At 42.2% G+C, this 23,149-nt stretch overlaps 1 protein-coding gene across 4 annotated transcripts in view; it reads right to left on the bottom strand.

The window, feature by feature from the left end:
- Positions 1-23,149, bottom strand: part of GLI3 (GLI family zinc finger 3) — a 212,244-nt gene that overhangs the window by 9,455 nt on the left and 179,640 nt on the right. For all 4 annotated transcript variants that reach the window (XM_035552540.1, XM_035552541.2, XM_035552543.1 and 1 more), the window contains 3 exons: positions 5,783-5,932; positions 5,026-5,190; positions 2,033-2,323 (listed from right to left, as the gene is read on the bottom strand). In XM_035552540.1, coding sequence (XP_035408433.1) covers positions 2,033-2,323; positions 5,026-5,190; positions 5,783-5,932 — 606 coding nt within the window. The remainder of the gene's footprint in view (positions 1-2,032; positions 2,324-5,025; positions 5,191-5,782; positions 5,933-23,149) is intronic.

The raw sequence follows: 23,149 nt of genomic DNA, 5'->3' as shown, positions 1-23,149 counted from the left end.
CTCTCACTTTTAACATCAGTGAATGAAGACAGAGAGGCATGGCAATACTCTAGCTTCATATGCCCCTGAGGAGTCCATTCAGATGCAATAACTATTTTATTATTTCTAACTTGAACGATGATACTTAGAATTTACGAGGCCACACTGAGCAAGTTGATTTCCAAATGCTGGCCATGGCAGATTTGGTGACAAGAATAGAAGCAACTGTTATTACACAGAAGAGAGCTTACGCTTCTGGACAATAGCTCTGTGCCATATGGAAGAAGAGCACTAATGGTTAGAAGCTTGTTCTTGTAGCCACGTGTCAAGATCACAGTAAGGTAGGTTACAGAAGTAAGAACAGCATTATGGGAAACATATACTTCTAGGTGTGCAACAGGAAAAAAAAAAAAACAATTTCATCTAGAGGGAAGGTTCAAAGACATTTCTGGAGACATTTCACCAATATAAGCCAGATTTTTCACATGTCAAGTGTTGCAAAATGCTCACAGCACATTACATTTGGGAATGAGTTTGATGGATTGCACATTACTAAATAAAAGAATGATTGGACAACAGGCAGAAGGCTAAAATAAAGACATAAATAATGTTGCAATAAGAAAAACAGCAGAAAAGTTAAAATGCCCTCACCTTATTACCCACTGTCCTTAGGAAGTTAGAACAAGACATTTAAGAGCATTAGACAGAAAAGACATCGGATTAGTTAAAAAACAGAAAGATTATCTCAATTCATGCATGCAGTAAAAAACAGGAAACAGAATTGTTTTTAGAAGATACTTTTCAGTGAGAAATATCTAATACTATGCAAGCAATCAGAATTAATATCCCTCTCCTGCAAGTTTTATTCATATTGAAACCATCTACATTCAACAGCTCAACATACCTCAATAATGCTACGGATTTAGGTAACTAGGCAAGAGGCGAATGGGTTTTGTTCCTTTGTAATCTAAGGTAACTATCCCAAAGATGGCAGAGGATCTCCTTTGGACTTCACAGGGAGTTAACTCTGGGCCCTTGGAAGTTTATGAGTTCAGGATTAATATTCCACAGTTCGGGCATAAGCCTTAGGCACAATATAGCAGTAACTTGTGTTTCAGTGAGTAATCATTTTGAATTACAGCATGAAGATTAACCATATGAGCAGCTTTTGGAGGGCTCATAGTTGTAGTGCCTAAGGGTTGATCCAGATGAATTGCAGACCCAGATATAGAAAAGGATGGAGGGACTGCCTTTACTAGTTTTAACTGTTGTGGACAGGATGGCCCACGAAATGCAGGCAGATGAAAGAAGAACTTCTTAATTTAATATAGCATGTCAGAAAACGCAATAAATATTACCCAGAAGCTCTACGAAGAGCAATATGGTCCTTTTGACATTCAACTACTAATTCAGCTTAATTTACTTAAATTAGACTAATTTGGTCAAGTTAGATTAAATATCACATTAACATAAGAGGCCACATCACAATAGGATCAAATATTATCAAAATATCTCTTCCTGCTGTTAAAGAAATTCACCTTATCCCGTTTCAGTTTGATACAGTTTGTTAGACTTGACAACCTCAAGCCCCTAAAATCCAATTCTTTCTCCAGGTTCTCCATAGTTACCATCGTCAACATTATCATTGTAGTATTTTGAACTGAGTTTTATTTGCGCTCTCGTTTTGAGCCTGCAGGATTCACATTCTCTAACTTTCTTCTGTAAACAGGAGAGTGGAAAAAAACTGCCTTTTTAAAATGAAAGCTATGATTTTCTCATAATATGCTGATTCCAGAAGATGGAGTTTTAAGAGAAACAATTATTGTGAGAGTTGCCAGCACTGCACTTACTGCATATTGCACAGACTAGATGTAATCTTTTTATTTGCTATTTCTTAGGCTTTAAAAACATTTTACAATGTAAACGAAAAAGAAAACCTCACAAAACCCAACCTTGTGAACTAGAGTTTATGGGTTTAAGCATTTCATAAAGGGATTATTAAGCTGTTACAAAGAGAGAAAGGACAAAGGGAATGGCAGGGTGTATTGCATACCATTGGTTTTTCTGCCTTGACCGCTTTCACTTGGAGGCATTCTTCGCGCTTTGAGGTAGTGTTGCTGAGGTCCTTCTGCTCACCAATTGCACCCTGAGTCTGCTGGCCCGGTGATCGTGTCTGAGAGTGGTTGCCTGGGTCTCTGGGTGGCGGAGGCCTCGGGTGGATATCTCCCCGCTGCTTCTTGGTGACATGTGCCTCCGGGCCATGCACGGTCTTCACGTGTTTCCGGAGAGAACTGGGGTCTGTGTAGCGCTTTGTGCAGCCTGGGATCTTGCAAACATACGGTTTCTGCCAAGCCAGGAAAAACACTTAAATTAGATTTAATTCCATATGGGACTCCTGAAGAACTCCTCAGAGCACAGCTGGTGCTACAGTTCTACACTTTCACAGTGAATTTGTTATCTAATTTATGGTCTCTAGAGTGACTGCATCTAGTCAAACCTATTCATTCCCCCTGGTTTGGAAGGTACTCATTAATGCTGCATAGCTTACAAAAGGCAGAACCTCACATGATACGAACTGGCACAGCTTTGACTTATCACAGCAGCAGAGCCAAGAGAGCTATGGCAATTTATGGATTTATGAAGACTGGCCCAACTTTGAATCCTGTCCATTGCTCTCAGCAGTTCGATATCCTGTTTGCAGTACACAGAGGCAAACAATCCCCTTCAGAACATGTTGGGACATTTGTTCAGGCAGGAGTATCTGAGGAAGAATTCCTCTCTTGGCCCCTTCAGACCACTAGTTTAAATGTCAAAGCACAGGACTCAATTCCACAAGCATTTTCACACTGCAGCAATATATTCAACAGTAATATTATTGCTACTAGCATAACTAATCACTCACTTTATTTAAAACTAGCTTCCTTTGTCTATGAATTTCTCTTTTTCAATAAGCAATGTGGAGAAAAGTAAATGTACTGTCTTGTAATCTCACCAAGACTTTCTTTGTTCTTATATTATGAGAGGATTAGAAAGGAAGAGTTGAGCCCTTCCTAAACACTCTAATTGCCTTGGGAAACAAAGTATCATTCACTCACTTTTATTACTGAATTGTTTCCAAGAAACTACTATTTTTAGTCTTATTTACACTAACCCTCAAGAAAAAGAGATCCTCATGCAGAGTTCCTTAAAGGGGTTTTCTGACTGTTTATACATGGCACTAGGGAGACTTTGACAAATGTGGCTTCTTAATAGCTATCTATGGCCTGAGCCTGCTTCCACTGACGTCAGTGGAAAAAAACTCCCATTGACTTGAATGGGAGCAAAAATGTCAATTGTTAGCAATGTAAAGTTGATGTTGAGCTACTGAGGCAGGTTTTCTCAAGATGCTATGGAAGCGTACATCAGCTAGCTCTCTTATGGCTATGACAGATCCTCATCAAGATATCTGAGCTGCTTTTATATCTCCTTATAGGTTACTTACAATCAAAATACGACTGTGAGGAAGTGCTGAATGGGGTCTATGCTTTACAGTGGCATTCATGGCAGACCCTACATCAGTATACATTGCCTAAGATGTTAGCCCGGTAACAGTGAAGGGAATTTTTCAATTGTCCTTGCTGCTGCACCTACCAGAAATGATGTGCAATAGATAACCTTTCTTGGTGACTTACTGCTTGACATGAAATTCTGATCTTGAAACAACAGGCAGCATGTCTGCAAGTTTGTGAGGATCTTATTCATCAACTGCTGTTAGACAACAAACAGATTGGTTCAGACAGTGAACGAAATGAAAGTCAGCTATGGGCAAGACTTTGGTGAACAGCCTTCTGTATTTTCTATATTGGTGATAATACACAAAGTAGCTGCTGGGCTTCAGTGTAGTTGTTAGTTGGGCTGCTGAGGCCACATGCTCTAAGGACAGGGCAAATTCAGGTATGTGCAATGCTCTCTGCTTTCCTTGTGACTCAAGGGATGCTGCAGGGACCATGGGATTGTAACAATGCACCTTGATTCTGCCAGCGCATTCGTGACAGGCCTAACAGAAAGCTAGAGAAGGATTTTCTCATGGAAATGAATGCAGCTGGTATGGTTTCAGAACCATACAGTCAGCATGCAGGTATGTCCTGCCCTGCTAGAGCTTTCTGATTCAGACTGAAGGTGAAAGCATAGTAGGGGACAGGTCAAGCAGCAGAGACTGAACTCCTCCAAGATGTGAGATTAAGATGATGTAACCTGTGTAACCTGAAATGGGGCAACAGAAACAGGGACAAAGCATGAAGACGGTGCGACTCGTGAAAAGGGGTCAGCACTAACAGGAAACAGACAGAGGTGTTACACTGAAAGTTTGTGAGATGGCTGTGACTGCCACAATTAGTTTCTTTGGAAAAGAACAAATTCCCTCCACTGCATCCCTGCTCTGTGAGGTCTTTTCAGAATAGAAAGAAAGAGTGAAATAGCCCAGGGAACAGGAAAAACACATAACTCAGAACTTCTATGGCAACCCAAATTTCGCAGCCTCTGAAGGCTTCTCTGTACCTGTCAGCAGCTGCTGCAAAGGACGTTGCAAGATGCTGCAGAGCCTGGCTGGGCAGTCTTTGCTCCAGCTCTGCTGGAGGTGGTGAGGAGTGCAAGAGGCTGCAGCTGCTTTCCTCCTCAAGCAAGAGCTGTGGCTCGACAGCCACCAGATGTCAGCACACAACAAGCCAAGAGGACACGCTCCAGGGGCTAAATGAGCCCAGACAGCTCCAGAGGGAAAAATGATGGCAGCATGTCAGCTCGAACCCTTCCCTGGTTAACACACATACTTCCATTAGACACCCCCCCTTCCACCCTCCATTCCCTCACACTTAATAAAATGACCTATAGATTCTTCAGATCCATATGACACTAAGATGATTGTGCTGGTAAGAGCTATCTAGACTTATCCCCTTCAAGTTGCTGAGATTTCTATCTCTGTCCTCTGTAATAAATTGCTATGACTACATTGCAGGTCTTTTTGACTCAGGATTTTTTTATTATCTTTTTTTGGAAGCTGTGTTTACTTACCTCATTGGAATGAGTCCTGTTTTGGTGCTTGGCCCTGTCGGATGCATTGGAGAAGGCTTTGTTGCAGCCTTCGTGTTCACACACATATGGTTTCTCTCCAGTGTGAGATCTCAAGTGTGTTTTCAAGTTTTCTAGTCTGGAGTAGGCCTTCGTACACCCTTCAAACTGCAGACAAGAAGACAAGTCTGGATTAATTTTAAAAATTGGACTTGCAAGAAATGGTAAAAGCTGACCTATAAAGGTTTAGAAACTTTCCAAGCCTTCATAACTTGCGCAATTTAGTTTTGTTTTGATTTGCTGGATTTTAATTTTACCCCTGCAAAATCCATCACATCTTAAGTTAAAATGCCTCCAGCACTATGTAAATCTTCTCTTACAGGAGAGAACAGTATTTGCATACTTCATCTAAGACAAAAATCCACTGCAAAATCACTAGGAGACCGGTGGCCAGCAATAATACCCAGATGTAGCTTTGTAAGAGAAAGTGCTTTTAAATAATTAAGCAAATTGAGCCCTGTGTAATATTGCCCCCTGGGGCTTTTTTGCTCTCTAAATCTGAGGAATGGGCCAAATTATCCAGTGAGTCCCCTCTCCTAAACTTCTTATCATCTGGGCCAGCTGGATAACAAAGCAGACATGGCAATCTCTTCCCCAGTAGATGCCTGGTGGACAAGAGGTCAGGACATGCAGCATCTGTGCTGTTCTGCTCCCTGTATAGCCTCAGCTCCCCTGTCAAAGCCCGGAGCCCTTTACTCACAGTGCATTTGTGTGGCTTTTCCCCTGTATGTCTCCTCATGTGGACCACCAGCATATACTGGGCTTTGAATGGTTTCTGCTCCCGGGAACAGTCCAGCCATCGGCACACAAACTCTTTCTTCTCACCATGTATATGGTCATTGTTTATATGCTGTTCAGGTAGAAGAAAGATCACAGATTAGTAGAAATGTAACTTCATCATCGGCCTTACTGTTAACTTATATTGAAAGAGCACCACAGGCTCAGGTGTGAACTGAGATCTTGAGGTGCCAAAAAAATAACATTGTCTGTACTCCAAAGAGAACACAGGGTTTAAATTACACATCACACTGGAAGTCCACTAAGGCCCATGAATTCATTTCTACTGACGTCAACAGGCTTGGGATCAGGCCTCAGGGATACAGGCTGTTAAATGGGTCCTGGATAATCTCATGCACAGCACCACTTACATGATTCACATTGAGTAATGGTTTCTTGGATGAGGGAAGCCTTAAGTGCCACTCAACGCAAACAAGGCTTACAAAATCAAGCCTTTAAAAAGACGTCCTCCAACCTCAAAAATCAACACCATTGTTAAATCAAGTTTCCATCAAATCTTTTAACTCACTCCCTTATTACCTGTTTTCTTTCAGTATTGGCTTAGTGTATAGATTGTGGTGGGGAAAACAAACCCCTACGTAGTCTAGTAACTAAAAACTCTGAGCACAGAAGCATCCATCAAGCCAGCTTTTGCCATTGTGAAGCATGGCCTACCTGAAAGCCTCTGAGAACAACTACTACCCTGGGCCTGCTGACACTCATGCACGTGTCATGTTTGTGGTCAGTGTAATCTATGTGAGCAGATCCAGAGTCAGGCCAGGGCCGTATACCTTTTACTTTTTCAGAAAAGTAGCTTGCTCTGCTACCTTCATCATGATCCAGTTTGGCAGAGTATTTAAATACAGATTTAATTCTTGCTGATTGAGTTTCTGAGCAGAAACAGATGGGTGAACAAAGGCCAACCTCAAGTTATTAAGGTTTGACTGTTTAAATTTTTTTGCACAACTTCAGAAAACAACAAAAGCGTCCTACAGCAGGACTTTCAAAGGTGCACAAAGGCTGGAATTTCAACAGGAGCTACCTGACTCATCTTCCTGGACTCTTTGAGAAACCCTGCCTCAGAGACTTCACCATTGCTGTGCTTTCTACCACAACATTTTAGCTGTGCCACTAGATGGCTGCATTTCTCAGCAAATGCAATTATTTTCATTAGAATATGAGAAAAGCTCCTTCCAGAGTTTTATACATGATCGTAGCACAGAGATGAAATCAGTATCTGCTCCATAAGAAGCTCACAGAAAAAGCCAGCCATACAGAAACTCAGTAGTTCATACTGGAATACAAAGAAAGGTAATCCCAATCTTTTCTAAGGTCCTGAAAACAATCAGAAAACCAAATAAAATCACTTATGTTCGGGATTATACAGCATCCCCATGGCAAACACATGTGCGTTGCCTGTAAAAGATGACTGCTCTTTTCTCTTTCTGAAACTTTATTGCTATTTCTTAAAGTTTCTGATGGTGCACAGACTGTATGAACAGAACAGATGTGCTGGACAAAGTACAGCATGTAATCTGCAGGGGTTTATGTTTCAAGGGCCTATCTCTGTAGTCCCTTTGCATTATGCACGCCTGTACCAAAAGCGTACAGATGCCCAGCATTGTGAAACAGAATCAGAACACTACAATTACGTTAATGTGCGCTCTTCTTTCTTGAAAGAAAAAGAAGTAAAGGGACAAAACTTAATACATTGAAGTAATTCTTGGCCACATCTTCCTGTAAATACTACAGACTGTGAACTATTTGGTTAAACCTACATGGCTAAGAGGTATATAATATAAAATTGGGTGGATGAGACAAGTCTTTCTATTTGATACAAAATCTTCAAGACTGGTTCAACCAGTTCACAACAGCAGTCCTCTTTACCCTCACTGTCCTGGGTGGACACTCACACACTGTGGATGCTCTTTCAGAGACATTCTCTATAGGACACTTTTTCTCTTTGTCACTCCAAATGAGCTTGCACCTTGTTTCCAGAAATCTAGCCTTTCTCAGTGTGAGCATCCTTTAAATCTGTCCTTTCTCATGGGCAAACTGCTCCTTTCCTCATCCCTTCTCCTGTCCAGACTCACTGCAGCTGCTGAAAAAGCTCGCCCAGGATCATGACTAAATCATCCACCTCTGTATATCACTGCACTGTCTCATCTGTCAAGCATCTTGTGATCACCTTCACTTCACTGTGTAACTGTGTCACTCCATAGTCACCTGCTCTGCTCTCTTACCTTGTCATTCCTTTCCTGTTCCCTCTACTCTTGCTACAATCAACCCCCTCTTTGCACTGTTTCTGCTCACTGCATTGATGCTCCAAGAGGCCTCTGAGAGCTTGCCTGCAAAGCCATCTTGTTCTCATTTAACTCCTCTGAGGATCCTCATCTTCAGGTAAAGTCTAGAAGAAATGAGCTCATTACATCATCTGCTAATCTGGGTAATTTCTTCAGCTCTCACATGACCTCAGCTGCCTTTTTGTCTGACCAAACCTCTCAATTGCTTTTTGCAGAGGGGCAATGTTTTAGCAGACCTGCAAAAGTGCCTGAATAGCAAAAGGCTGGTCTGGAAGAAGACCCTTGCTACACATGAAATGAGCACAAGTAAGAGGACAACAGCAGAACTCAGCAGTGTTCTCAGGTAACGAGGCTCCCTGCCTTTGTTACCCTGACTGCGTAGGGCCACATTCAAATGCCCTCGCACAACCAAGGTGTGATTGGAAAACTGATCAGCCATCTACTATGGACACCTAGTAAGGACTATACCAATAAAACAGGTACTAAATCTACAATACTGGGATTTTTTTTTATGATTGTAATCTGGCAGAAAACAATGTTCAATATTTAAAACACATTTAAAGGAAGGGGGAGGTCTCCCTGTGCAAACAACAGCGATTAGAGAAGTTCAGAAGTTTGTGAACTCTGGCATTCAGGTTCTTTGACTCAGATAATTACCTTTGGATTTTGCCTGGTGTTTTTGACTCCCCAGTTCTCTATTATGAGAGGGAATGAATAGTTTTGAGCTTGTAAAACAAAGAACAGTCAGGAATAAGAGTATTATGCAAAGCAGAAGCTTTGGTACAGTACAATAAGGATTTATAGGGTTTCAATTTATAATCTGTTTGTAACCTTATTACACCCATGAAATGTCACATTCCAGGGACTAGATCAGAAGGATTTTTTTTTCTTGGTAAAACTGAATTTTGATGCAGTTTCAGGGTTTGAAAAGGCTTTTCTTTTAATTTTGTAGACCCAAACCTGCAAGTTTTACTTACGTTGGTAATCCTTATGACAGTAAATAGGCGCATGAAAGCCAACGATATTACTTCCTAGTGTCAGGCTTGCTAACATAAGGCTCTGAAGCACCAGCTCAGAACTATTAAGAATTTCTGACCTGAAAAAAAAAAAAAAAAGCCCTGCTAAAGGCTGGTATTCTACTAGCTATATCCCACTGCATACAGCTCTAAAAAGCTGCTAAACAGGGATCATGTGCAGAATTCCAGTCACTTTCATGCCATTTCAATGCTTTTTACCAAACCTCAGTCTGTCCTAGCTGTTTTTCTTTAAAGAACGCTGCTATTAACATTTGGCTACAAGATGAACAGAGGAAGTTGACCTCTACACTGATTTTGGCTTTAGAGTGCCCTGGCTTTGAAGAAGGAAGCTCTGAGATGGATTTCAATTCCAGAGCAAGAAAAAGCCAACAGATTTATTGAAATTAAGGCTGATCTTGGTGTGTCATCTCTACTGAGGAAGCTCCAAAAACTGGCATCTGGAAGCACAACCTGCATCATCCTGGAAGCATAAATGCTTACACAGTAAGAAACAGTATTTTAAAAGGGAACACGCTGGAAAATACATGTTCTTATACAATCAATGCACACTCTGCATGTAACTCCATATTGCAGCAGATAATGAGATGAAATTGGAAGTGGGACCTGTAATAATCTTAGTGCTTCACTTCCCTCTGCTGTGTATTTTTTTTAGAAGAAAGGAAATGTATCAGCCTAACCAAGTTGACTGCTTGGTACTGTTAGTTATTCAATACATAAACAAAGGCCACATGTGCTGTCACAGTAGTCAAACAGCAGCAGGAAAGCCTGCCCTTCACACCAGTGGAATGAGCTGGAACAACAGAAAAAGAGTGATTGTCACCTGCGACTGAGATTACATCAGAAAACAAAGTGTCATTTGAGGGATAAAGCAGAAAAAAATGGGCAATGATGCTTTCTACCCTGAACACGCTACCCCAGAATACACTAAGAAAAAACTAGGAAGGGACACATTGGTACATTGAGCTACATTGGTAAATTGAGTAAGAAGACATCATATCAGCATTGTCAAAAATTGCTCTAATTTCAATTATACAATGACAATTTTAGGCTTTTTTAGCCTCTCAGTTATTCCCCTGTATTTTAAAAATTAAAAAGGAGGTGCTAAATACCTCCTCACTAAACCTCACTACTGACTTTAAGCAGAAGAAGCACTTAAAGCATCTTCTAGCACATCTAGCATCTTCCCCTGAACTGTGCTGCCGAAGAAAAGCCCTCAAACCAGCAGAGCTGCTGCATTTGGTGCACAGGAAATGAAGAGCAAACTGTGAAGAAGCACTGCAGTGGGACAGCCGCTAAACACAGCTTATCCCACAGCTGCACGAGGGAGCTGCAGAGCCCTCAAGCTGCACAGGGGAAATACGCAGAGACTGTGTCCAGCGGTAACAGACTCAGCAGCTCTGAGGCTGGTTTGGAAGGGGATTAGTTGTCCCTGACCTGTCAGTCCCGCACGGAACACTCTTATTTACATGTTTTGCAGAAGGGATGTAGATTTGTCCCTAAGGCGACATACAGTTAGAAACAGGAAGGGGCTTCCTGGTCATCAAGCCCACCTGGCTATGGCAAGCTCCACTACGTGTAATCCTGTTCATGAACCCAGAAAGCTTCATCTTCTGTGTTGGTGCTCTGCTCCCTCTGTCCCCAGTGGAAAGCTGCTCTAGGAACTCACTCCTCTGTTGGTTAGCAACTCATTTCTAGCTTCGATTTATTCACGGCCAATTTATACTCATTTATTCTTGTGCCAAAGCTACTCTTCAGCTTAAACAGCTATGTCCCTGCATGGTATTTATTTCTCTTCATAGCTCACCCTCAAGTAATTTACAGACTATACTCTCCTCTCTGCCTTCATTTGCTGGATTAAATGAACTGGTCCCTTCTGGTCTTCTCTAGGATGACCAAGTCCTTGCTTCCTCTCTTCCTACCTTGCTTTGGCATGCCTCTCGCTCTGTGTCTATGTTCCTCATTGCTGTTTCCAGGACTGTGCTAGCTCATCCCACCTCAGCAGTCCTCCCAGCCCTGCTCTTTACCTCTTCTAGGTAAGAGTTCACCTCCCTGACCAGAATAGCATGAAGTACACCAGAGCTAACCAGACCTGGCATAACAGCATTCAAACTTCCCTACCCCTGCGTAGGTGTAAGTACAGATCTCTCTTTCTCTTCGGATAGTTACTTGAGACCATTTACAAAGCACCTGAGGGCCTCGTAGCTTGTTAATTTCTCTCTCCTAACAACAAACCTTGGGAAATAGTGTCTACTATTGCAGCCACAGTAGAGATGGAGACTTAAGGCTCAGGAAAAGTAAAACCTAAACTACATGCGCTGAAGTATTTAGGCTTATGATTCCCACTGAAAGTAGTCACTCCTTCCTGAGTAGTGTGCATACTATCGAGGTTCTTGACCCACACATCTTCCTGAGATGGATGAGCAGTTGCAAAAAGAGTATCATCATTCAGAAAAGTGACAGGGCAGCACTTAAGCAAGTACCCATGCTTGCCTGCTCCCCAGGGATGCAATCCACGGCTCATCACTGCTCCTCAATACCATTTTAGGTAGTCAGGCAACTAAGAGATGACATCAGCCAGGCCTCCCTACCATCTCATTAACATCTCGATAAAGATTAACTCCATGATCCATGGCAAGTTGGACAGACAAAAGCTTTGTAAAGAAGTCAGGGTATAAAGGAGGTCCTGGTGAGGCAGGAAATACCCTGCAACAATAGAAATCCCATTGTGAAGAGGCAAAAAAACTGCATCTCTGTAGAGTGAAATCCCCAGCAGACTTTTCAGACACATTCCAATCACTGCAATCGAGTCTCTCTCTAACCTCTGTGACACTCTGTTAGAACAATGCATGCATTTTAATTTCCTCTTATCTGCTGGAAAATAGGTATGGATCCCTTCTGTCCTTTCCCTACTAAAGATCATTTGCAGGCACAACTAGGTTAAACAAACACAAGAGTATGCTTTTGACCTTGTGTCCTTAGGGTGGCATAAGTATTTAAGTCATTTTTAGTTCTTAAGACAGAAGAAGCACTTAAGCTGCTTTAAAGCCTTACGGTGGCATAAATGCTTAAGCCGCTTTCAGTTCGTAAAGCCAAGTCAAAGCCATAGTTATACATGAGGAACTCAGCATTTCTGCATAGGCACATGCCTGTGGAGAAGCTCAGATAACTATCTCCACTCCTGCTTCCTTTCCTTTGGACACATATTCCACTAGAGTCCTTGCAGCTGTCTTGCATAGTTTATAGAAGATTTAAGAAATACTCTTGTGACAGATATTTACTAATGCTAATTAGCAACATGACAATTTATACAATCCCCTGATCTGGCCCAAAGCAGCTCAGTGCCTTGACAATCTTGACACCTTTGCTGAAACACAATACCCACAGTTAAGATCAGCTGGATCTTAAAAGCACTGCCCGGCAATTTCCTCTGTGTATAACGAATGGACTAAATACTGTGTCTGCACACACACTGAACTCCTCACTCTGCAGTGTTTGATCTTGTCATTCAACCTCAATAATTAATTTTCAAAGTTTTCCACTACGAACAAATGAAGCCCCCCGCTCTCCCCCAAGATTTGGTCATGATTGTAAACCTCAGTGTGGACTAGTGGCATACCACATGTCGGCAGTCAGATATTTTTGGGTTACATATGAGAGAGGAGTGTGACTTATTGAACAGTATAACTAAATATGTAGCACAAATGTTTATAACTCCAGCATGACTAGAAAGGTTTTACTCATTCCATTAAGAAAAATAATCAAATCACCAAATAAAAGAAGTCTAAATCAAAAAGGCATTATTTCAGAAAGTTGCAAAGTATGTGGAAAATAGGAAATATAACTTACACCGTTTAATAAACTTAATATATGAACTCTTTGTACATGACATAATACATAATTTCAAGGAAAAATTAGGCGTCAGCCAGCATTCCAGCTGAATTCACACTTGAAGCTCATTTATTCCTGTGCTACTCTGGATTCCTGTCTCTGTCCCTTGAGAACTGGCAACAGCAGTCAATGAAGAAAGAGAGGGATCAAAATTAGAAGCCCAAGTCAACCGAAAAATGATGATGATTTATAACTTAAGACAGCCTGCAGAAGTAGATGGAAGGGGATGCCAGGCACTAGAAAAGGGCAGCATGGAAACCAATAGGTGGAAGAAAGGACATAAACAGTAAGAAAGAAGGAAAGTGGACAAAGAAGATTGAGAGATGGTTCCCACCTTGCACATCTGTATTCAAAGGTGGCTGCCTACACTATAAAATTCTTTGGACAGCTCATCAGGAACCTTTCCACCTCAACCAAGAAAAGTTTTATCTCCCTTTTTTCACCCATCGCCGTGTTTCCACACAGGTGTGGAGTGCAATGCTAGGTAGTAGGAAAATATGTTGTCTTTCCAACATATGTGTTCTCCCCAGGAAGAGACGCTGGAGCTGAATGCTTATGGTGGGGAAGCACAAAGTCTTCTGCCCCATAACAGGTCATCACCTTTCCCTAGCAAGAAGTTGCTGCACATCCAGCTTCACTGCCTCAACAGCTCATAAATTCCTTATTCACCTGCCTCGGTCTGAATGGCTTGGGCTAATCTGGCTCGTTCTGACTGCAACGTCTGAAGGAGCATTGCCACATGAAGGACAGACTGAGGGGAACCATGCTTCTACTGGAGATGCAACAAACACTTGGGGTCAACAGCTGTCTTTGGCCAGCACAGCTGCCACTGGGAGAGGATCAGGTTTACAGCCATATTTTAAAATGTATTAAAGATCTAGGGTCAGGGCAAGACACAGAAAGTGGCTGTTCTTGTCTCATGGGGTATTTAACTTTGGAAGCCAGGAATGCAGAAGGAATGAGAGCAGTCAAACTATTAACAATTAATAAAACCTTGCATTTTGTACAGTTTACTACAAGCATGAGTAGGAGTCATTTTTTGACTCCAGATGCTGCAGGATTTTACACATGGGCCTGGAGAACTCTTGTTCTCTAAATGTGACGCTGTATTACTAATAGATAGGAATATGCTAATTCAAAGGACAAAACCCAGCAGGACTGTTTTCTTCTCACCTCCCTGCTTCAGCTGAAAATATAGGTCTGATTATTTTTCTTCATCTCTCTACACTAACAACAGCAACAAAAATTCTCAATCCACTAGTTAAAAAATAAATTTAAAAAAGTTTTCATTCTGTTTCTCCTTTTGTTCTCCTGCAATAAATTCTGTAGTTGTCTCTGTTGCCTATCAATAGGTTAAACATATCCAACTTGTATGTTTAAATGCTAAAGACAGAGAAGTCCCCAAGGATACGTCAATCGTTGGCTCTTGTACAAAGAAAATACTGTATTTTGCTCAGAAGAGCTTTCTGTGGCAATTTAAACACAGTGAGACAGACACAATATCCTGGAGAGAGGAAAACCTGCCTTATTACATTCCTGACCCAAGAGAAAGGATCTGCCCTTAGGACATAAAGAGAATCAGTGGGGAGGAAAAGAAGAGAAAAGTTATCTAATCCTAAAAATAAAGGCAGCGGTTCGTAATACAGCATGACCTTCTTTTAATCTCTGATGTAGTAGTTATACAGTATGGATATGATATAATACCAGCAGAGAAAACAGAGCTTGCTCGTCAGGCTGAAAACCAATTCTCTTAGACTGTGTCTATGTTTCCAGGTTTTGGACAGCTTTTTGGTAGGCCTTGAGATATTTTGTGGAGGGAATGGAACTTATAGGATATTGTGAGGATTCTTTCCCAATAACATCACATCTTGTTCTTGTTTCATTTAATACACATATATTCACATATACAGTACAGTTAAGTCTGTTAGCAGTAACATGCAGCTCCATCAAGGGCAATATTTTACAGCCCTCTCTTGATTTCCTGTGTAAAAGCATGCAGCTGTAAAGCAATGGGCAAAATCTGCATCTTTATTTCCTAAAACTGAAAATTTAATAAATGAGATTCTGCCAGAACATCAACATAAATGTCGTGGATATTAATCATTCCACTTTTACAGCAGTAGGAAAGATGCTTTGATGACTCTCAGCTTTGTTTCTTCTCTGATGTTGCCTTCCATAACTCTGTCTAAAAATCAAGTGCCATCTCTTTCTTGAAAGTTGCATTCTTGTATTAGTAGCTGGGAGGTTAATAGGTGAAACTGGCATGTTACGGGAATTCATGCTTTCTTTATTCTTTTTTCCAAGTATATGGAAATAATTTTTCAGAACATGCTGCTGTGATAACTGGGCCTTGCAAGTTCCTCCAGCACTGATGCTCTGTCTTGCATTTACCCTACTTTAAACAGGGTATCACAGCTTCCATATTTTGTGATGTTAATGAACAACAAAAAAAAGTTCCACCTCTCTCTCCAATCACCTCATTCTGTGACGTGCCCAAGGACAGGGCTAACTGCATCTGTGTGAGAGAACTGTGGCAGAGAAGTGAATGCACTGAAAGCAGAAACCATGAAGCAGGTGCTCAAGTCAGCTGTCCTCCAACAGGGATGCTATGGTTATGTCTCTGCCCTCCAAGGGTATGCCCTCCTCTCCTGAGAACTGCTGCTGAACGGGAGAAAGATGTTACAGTATGAATGTGAGGATGACTTGGGGCATAAGGAAGAAGAGACACCCCCACTGCTCCTGCAAGGGTACAAGGGGCCAGCTGCAAGCTGTCTGCCCATGGCATTTCTCCCAACCACTTTGTCCTAACCCATCCACTGCGTGCATTATTTTTCTACTCTGGCTGCCGTCTTGGTTGCTTCCACCACAGTGCTCCCGGTGATCAATATTCTGTATTAGGTGCTTCACCTCACTGTGTGGACACTTAAAACTCTCCTCCATCTTCCACTAGCTCCAGCATCTTTCGTGGTTCTTCTTGTGCACGTTTGGCTGCACAGGTACAGAGCTGCACTGAACGTGTAATGTCTAAGCTACAACACCTGGGCAAAAGAAAGCCTTTTGCTGCAGGGTCAACCTCTTGGATAAGGCAGTCTTACAGGTAGAACCCCACTATAAACTTCATTTTCAACAAGAGTTCAGATATTGCAGAAATCACTTTAAGAACAATGATTTTACATACCCATGTTTGGCTCAGTTTTACTTTGTATTTCTTATGCTCTTACCATTTAGGTCCCCAAATTACATCCACATTTAAGAGTTACCTGTCTTTGGTGTAAAGTTCATGTGAAACAAATTAGGTTAATTTGGTGCCTGCAGCATAAACCAAGAGACTCAAGACAGACTAGCGAAGAGAAAAGAAGAGGGAAGAGGGAGAAACTCTGCAGCAATGAAGGAGCATTCAAGCTGGGCTCATAAGGATAGGGCTGGAAGAAGAGTCTAAAGAAAGGCCACTTACTAAAAGATCTAAGACCCACAGCTGACCAAGTGATGAGACTGTGCTGTTGGCCTTTACAACGCAACAGTGACAGAACGTGGTCTGCTCCCAAATCCTATAGCTAGCCCTGCACTGATGATCTTCAGCCTGTTCTGCCTGATTTCCTTCATTCTTTCCCTGCCTTCTCTCTATCTGTCACACATGCACACAAGCTCTTCCCACAGGCCTACTGTGAGCTGGCTACAGACCCAAATGCTACAGAGCGAGATGCAAGAACAATTCCTGCCTTCAGGAAACAGCTTTGTGGCATGACTGCTGGGAGGTACAAAGCCTCCTCCTGCTGCAGCCTTACGAGAGAGGAGCTCCACGCTCCTCCAGATATCAGTTACACATTCCTCTCTCAATCTAGTCAAAACAGTAGTGTACGAACAAGGGCAGAGTTTTTCCTACAGCTGGACGGGGAAGAGGGTAAAAACTGAAAATCTACCCTTCAGTAGGTCTCACATTATCTGTGAATGCTGCATAGAAAATACGCTGCCTGTTACCTTCTAGGAGTGACTGAATATGGGAGGACAGAAAACTACCTGAGGCTCAAGTTCAAAATTTTCTGCTTCATGATCTTTGCTTTTAGGGATAAAAATTGATTTTGCATGCAACTGCTAGAGAATTTCCACGAAAACAAAGTTTAAACCCCTCACATTAAAACTCCCTCACAGGCAGTATCCAATGTGAGCAACGGCTGACTTCCTTCGTTACAGTTCCGAACTCACACACAGCTGTGCGCACTCTTTAACAAAAACATGCAAGAAAAACAAGACTTACCTTAAATATATACATATATATGTATATATATATATATATATATATAAACACCCCAGTACTTTGCACTACTACAGATGTTAGTGTAACATACTTTAAAGCCTATATCTGGGCTTTTCTCACTGGCATAGGAAGATCTGCTGCCAGCACACTTGAGAAGAAAGTCACCATAAAGAAGTATTATACTAAGACATTTCATCGTATTTGCAAATGGCATGAAGAAAGAAAATGCCATCTCAGTTTTGCAAGAGGCACATCAGCACACATGAGGTAGAAGTACTACATACTTCAGATGTTTTCCCACATTGCTGCAGAAGACAAAAGTCTATAGGCCTCCTTCCTGCCACCATAACTCATCTGACTTCAATGGAAATCAGACCTGCTGTATATATTAAACCTGAAATTAACTATTCTCCCCCTGTATTGTTTGGCTTTGATAAATTCCAGCCATTGCTCCTAGCTGAGATGAGCAGATCTCGATTCTGTGAGCTGCTCTGCTCACATGGGCTCTTATGGGGGCTCAGAGCCTGTTAAACTCGATTGGGTCCAACCACACTGAGCTCTCTGCAGGAGTGGGGCTTTAGCAGCTCTTATACTTAGTTATTGAGCAGTGGGTTCAAACTATGCTCAAAGTAATAATATTTTCCTTTAAAATAGGGCATGTTAACAAGAAAATAAAATGGGATGAGATTTCTAACCTTTACATTCCAGACCAGACTGGTGGAGCCAAGAAATAAATGCTCAATAGTAAAGATGCCTAGAGCAGAAAGAAATGTAAGTAAAAAAGAACCCAGCAAAATATCCCAAGAACTGTGGTGCACAAAATGAATATATAAAGCCAGAGCTATTTTACAGAAATTGTATGGCTTTAATAACAAAAATCTGTTAAAATTTATACTGCCTTTCAGTGCCCGGTTTTGGAAATAGGCTGCAAGCAGGTTAGTACCAACAAGCTCTTTGAGTTAAACTGTTAGCATACATTATGGCAGTTTTATATCATTTTATATTAGCAGAGACAAACCACTTAATCTCATGAGCCAACTTATAAATCTATGAAAGGGTACAGCAAGACAGAATAAGGAAAAGTCAAAAAGTATCATTTTAGTAAGATTTTGAAGACTTCCAAACTCCCAGTCTGGTACAGTGGGTCATCCATCTACACAGAAGGATTTGCAAAATACTTGATCCCTTAAAAAAAAAAAAAAAAAAAAGACACTGCCTTTTTTTTTTTTATGGAAAAGACCATGCTCCTAATGGGGTGGAATAGCAAGGTAAATGTCAGACAGTTAAATGGACTCTACTCCTCAGGGTATATTAAACATACAGCTAGTAACACTAAGCAGACTAAGTAGACAGGACTTGCTGAACAGTATGAGCTTCGTTTAGTTCAACCTCGGACCAGATTTTGTAAAACCACCCACCTTCTTCTGCTCTTAATACTTTGATTACAGCACAACTAACACTGATCCACTTGAAATGAAAGAAAATACACTCTTCAGCTGGACTTACCTTTGTAAATCAGTACATCTTTTTAATTTTATTATTTTTTGAGAGCCCTGTGCTTACTGCATGAACACATTCAAATTGCCTATACAATAAAAATACCAGTACTTTGTTTGCAGAGAGACATTTTTAAGAGAAAAAGGAGGGTTTTTAGTAGAAAAAGGAGGATTTATAATCTTTGGAAAAGAGGGTGGGCTACTCAAGAGGACTATAAGGATGTTGCGAGGCTGTGCAGGGATAAAATTAGAAAGGCCAAAGCTCATCTGGAGCTCAATCTGACTATTACCGTTAAAGATAACAAAAAAAGTTTTTACAAATACATCAACACAAAAAGGAGGACTAAGGAGAATCTCCATCCTTTACTGGATGCGGGGGGAAACAGTTACAAAAGATGAGGAAAAGGCTGAGGTGCTTAATGCCTTCTTTGCCTCAGTCTTTAGCGGCAAGACCAGTTGTTCTCTGGATACCCGGTACCCTGAGCTGGTGGAAGGGAAAGGGGAGCAGGATGTGGCCCTCACTATCCATGAGGAAATGGTTGGCGACCTGCTACAGCACTTGGATGTACGCAAGTCGATGGGGCCAGATGGCATCCACCCGAGGGTACTGAGCGAACTGGCAGAGGAGCTGGCCAAGCCGCTTTCCATCATTTATCGGCAGTCCTGGCTATCAGGGGAGGTCCCAGTCGACTGGCAGCTAGCAAATGTGACCCCCATCTACAAGAAGGGCCGGAAGGTAGACCCGGGGAACTATAGGCCTGTTAGTTTGACCTCAGTGCCAGGGAAGCTCATGGAGCAGATTATCTTGAATGTCGTCACGCAGCACTTGAAGGGCAACCAGGCGATCAGGCCCAGTCAGCATGGGTTTATGAAAGGCAGGTCCTGCTTGACAAACCTGATCTCCTTCTATGACCAAGTGACGTGCTTGGTGGATGAGGGGAAGGCTGTGGATGTGATCTACCTTGACTTCAGTAAGGCTTTTGACACCGTTTCCCACAACATTCTCCTCAAGAAACTGGCTGCTCGTGGCTTGGACTGGCGTACGCTTCGTTGGGTTAAAAACTGGCTGGATGGCCGGGCCCAAAGAGTTGTGGTGAATGGAGTCAAATCCAGTTGGAGGCCGGTTACTAGTGGAGTCCCCCAGGGCTCAGTGCTGGGGCTGGTCCTCTTCAATATCTTTATCGATGACCTGGACGAGGGGATCGAGTGCACCCTCAGTAAGTTTGCAGATGACACCAAGTTAGGTGCGTGTGTCGATCTGCTCGAGGGAAGGAAGGCTCTGCAGGAGGATCTGGATAGGCTGGACCGATGGGCTGAGGCCAACTGTATGAAGTTCAACAAGGCCAAGTGCCGGGTCCTGCACCTGGGGTGCAACAACCCCAAGCAGAGCTACAGGCTGGGAGATGAGTGGTTGGAAAGCTGCCTGGCAGAGAAGGACCTGGGAGTATTGGTTGATAGTCGGCTGAATATGAGCCAGCAGTGTGCTCAGGTGGCTAAGAAGGCCAACAGCATCCTGGCTCGTATAAGAAGCAGCGTGGCCAGCAGGTCTAGGGAGGTGATTGTCCCCCTGTACTCAGCTCTGGTGAGGCCACACCTCGAGTACTGTGTTCAGTTTTGGGCCCCTCGCTACAAGAAGGACATGGAGGTGCTCGAGCGAGTCCAGAGAAGGGCAACGAAGCTGGTGAGGGGTCTGGAGAACAAGTCTTACGAGGAGCGGCTGAGGGAGCTGGGGTTGTTTAGCCTGGAGAAGAGGAGGCTCAGGGGAGACCTCATCGCTCTCTATAGGTACCTTAAAGGAGGCTGTAGCGAGGTGGGGGTTGGTCTGTTCTCCCACGTGCCTGGTGACAGGACGAGGGGGAATGGGCTAAAGTTGCGCCAGGGGAGGTTTAGGTTGGATATTAGGAAGAACTTCTTCACTGAAAGGGTTGTTAGGCATTGGAATGGGCTGCCCAGGGAAGTGGTTGAGTCGCCATCCCTGGAGGTCTTTAAAAGACAAACGTCTTTTAAAAAGATGTAGTCCTTAGTGATATGGTTTAGTGGAGGTCTTGTTAGTGTTAGGACAGAGGTTGGACTAGATGATCTTGGAGGTCTCTTCCAACCTAGACAATTCTGTGATTCTGTGATTCTGTAATTCTTGAATAGAGGGATTTCTTTCAACAAATGCACTTAGGTGTCTCCTTATATGTAATCTAAGAAAGCTGCAGGTTAGATTAGGAGATAATGCCTGATCCGCTTTTCGCAATTAAATGCACAATAAAAAACTTTGAGAAAGCTATGAATACAGTGACTTAAAACACCCAACACTTCTCACAGAATCTAGAAAGAAAAAATATGGCAGTGATAAGTATTATCAAAATCTTCACTAGGTAATGTATGTTTTAATACTTGTTTCATCACAGAGGAAATGCTAGCAGAATTAACGCATCAGTGGGTAACAAGCAGCACTGTGTTACAGCCATGGCATCACAACAATTGGAGGAGATATTTCGGGCTCTTCCTTTCTAATATCTCTGAGAAACATTTCTAACAAGCTTCAGCATGCACAACAGTTTATCGCTCCTCTGAGACCTCCCTTGGCTTTTGTCCATCAAACGTCCATTTAGAATTTATCTTTCACACCCTTGCTAGGCTTGGGCATCCCAGCCACATCATGGCAAGGTCAGGGTTAGCAAAGGTCTCTATCACATGTTAGAAGTTGGTTGTCCTTGATATTCTTTTACCTCTTTTGTGCCATGGGATAACATTTTCTATTCTCTTGTACATACCACAGACACACTTGTGTTGCAGCCAGACTTCAGCCCTATGTTGGAGCAACTGGAATGAAAACTGAGTAGGACCTTAGAGTAGAACAAGATGGTATCACCTACCACACTTGGAAAAGAGCCGAAGCCAACTTTCTTTCTGTCCTGCATTCCACACACCAACTTTAATTTACTTGCAGTGAACTTACAAGTGCTTCTGGTAACTAAAAATCAATCCTAAACAGCCTGGTTTATCTCAAAGATTCATCTCATCTTCTGTGTACCACTGTGGCACCATTTGAAGGGGAAGACCTGCACTGACAGTCAAGCCCCCAAGTCTGCAGGAGAAAACCAAAGGGCAGCCTCCGCGAGAAGCCTGCATCTTTGCAACTCTCCCTCATCCAAAAACTATCTGAGCTAGCGCCTGGCGCCTTCAGAGTGTGATATAAACCACACTTCTTTGTTCAGGCTTTTTTCACTAACCGTAAGTGTCGGAATCCCCTTGGCAATTAATTTCCTGGCTGGTAATCCCTTGGCTCTGATCCACACGGAGAAAGTGGCTGCACCGGAGGCGAGGTGTGCAAGGCACATGCTCCAGCTTTGCAGAATGAAGTGGTCTCTTGATTTAAGTGACAGTGGCCAAGCCTGAAAACTTTGTATGTGCCCTGCATAATGAAGCAATCTAAGCTCATTGTTAAACGCTCTTTAAGCTGAGTGTAATGTGGCAAACTGTCAAATACTGCAGGTAGGATTTTCTTGGGTATCTGTGGCAGTGTTAGAAATGCTTTAGCCACAAGAAAGATGTGCAAAAGTTGTCTCAACACTAGCAAAATACAGATATCTACATAGTATAATAATCAGCACTGACAACAGTTTAAGGGATAAAGCCTTAACTCTACTAACTTTAAGAAAAATTTCAGTAACAAAAAAAAAAACAATACCATGTACCCATAATATTTTAAACTGCTATATTCTCAGCTCTTGTACGGAGGTACAAAACTCTTTTAGCAATTCTGCCTAGTGCTGATAGGAACTACCAGCAATGTGCAGTTCAGAGCTACAGAAATGCCTCTCCCTCGTAGCCAGGCAAGATAGGTTTGGCCAGTTTTGATGCATATATTTTTAAGGTCTTTTGAGAAAAAGTGATAGAGAAGCTGTGTGGGTGTAATTCCTATAAATGGCCAAACTCTGGAAAAAATCTTGACTAAGTTTCCACTAGTTTGAGACAAAGTCTCTCACAGGAGGCAGAAAGTTGGTACTGTGCTCACACGTGCTGGGAAAAGAAGAGTGAGATACTATCTTTTTAATTAACTTGGCCTAAACTGATGCAGTCTTAAATGAAGCACTCTGATCCTGAATTCCTCAAATTAGGAAGCATCAGAACTAAATAAATACCAGAAACTCATTTGTCCTTCACACTCCAGAATATTTAAAAAAACAAAAAGTATTTGATCTCTCTGGATGCACCCCACTTCCACATCATCCTGACATATATGCACCTTAAACAAGGATCATAAATAAAACCACTGCCAAGGGATTAACTGCAAAACCAGGCAGTGAGCATTTTAGG

The sequence above is a fragment of the Cygnus atratus genome, chromosome 2 (assembly GCF_013377495.2).
Source record: "Cygnus atratus isolate AKBS03 ecotype Queensland, Australia chromosome 2, CAtr_DNAZoo_HiC_assembly, whole genome shotgun sequence".
NCBI classification, from domain to species: domain Eukaryota; kingdom Metazoa; phylum Chordata; class Aves; order Anseriformes; family Anatidae; genus Cygnus; species Cygnus atratus.
This window is presented reverse-complemented; position numbering and strand designations above follow the sequence as displayed.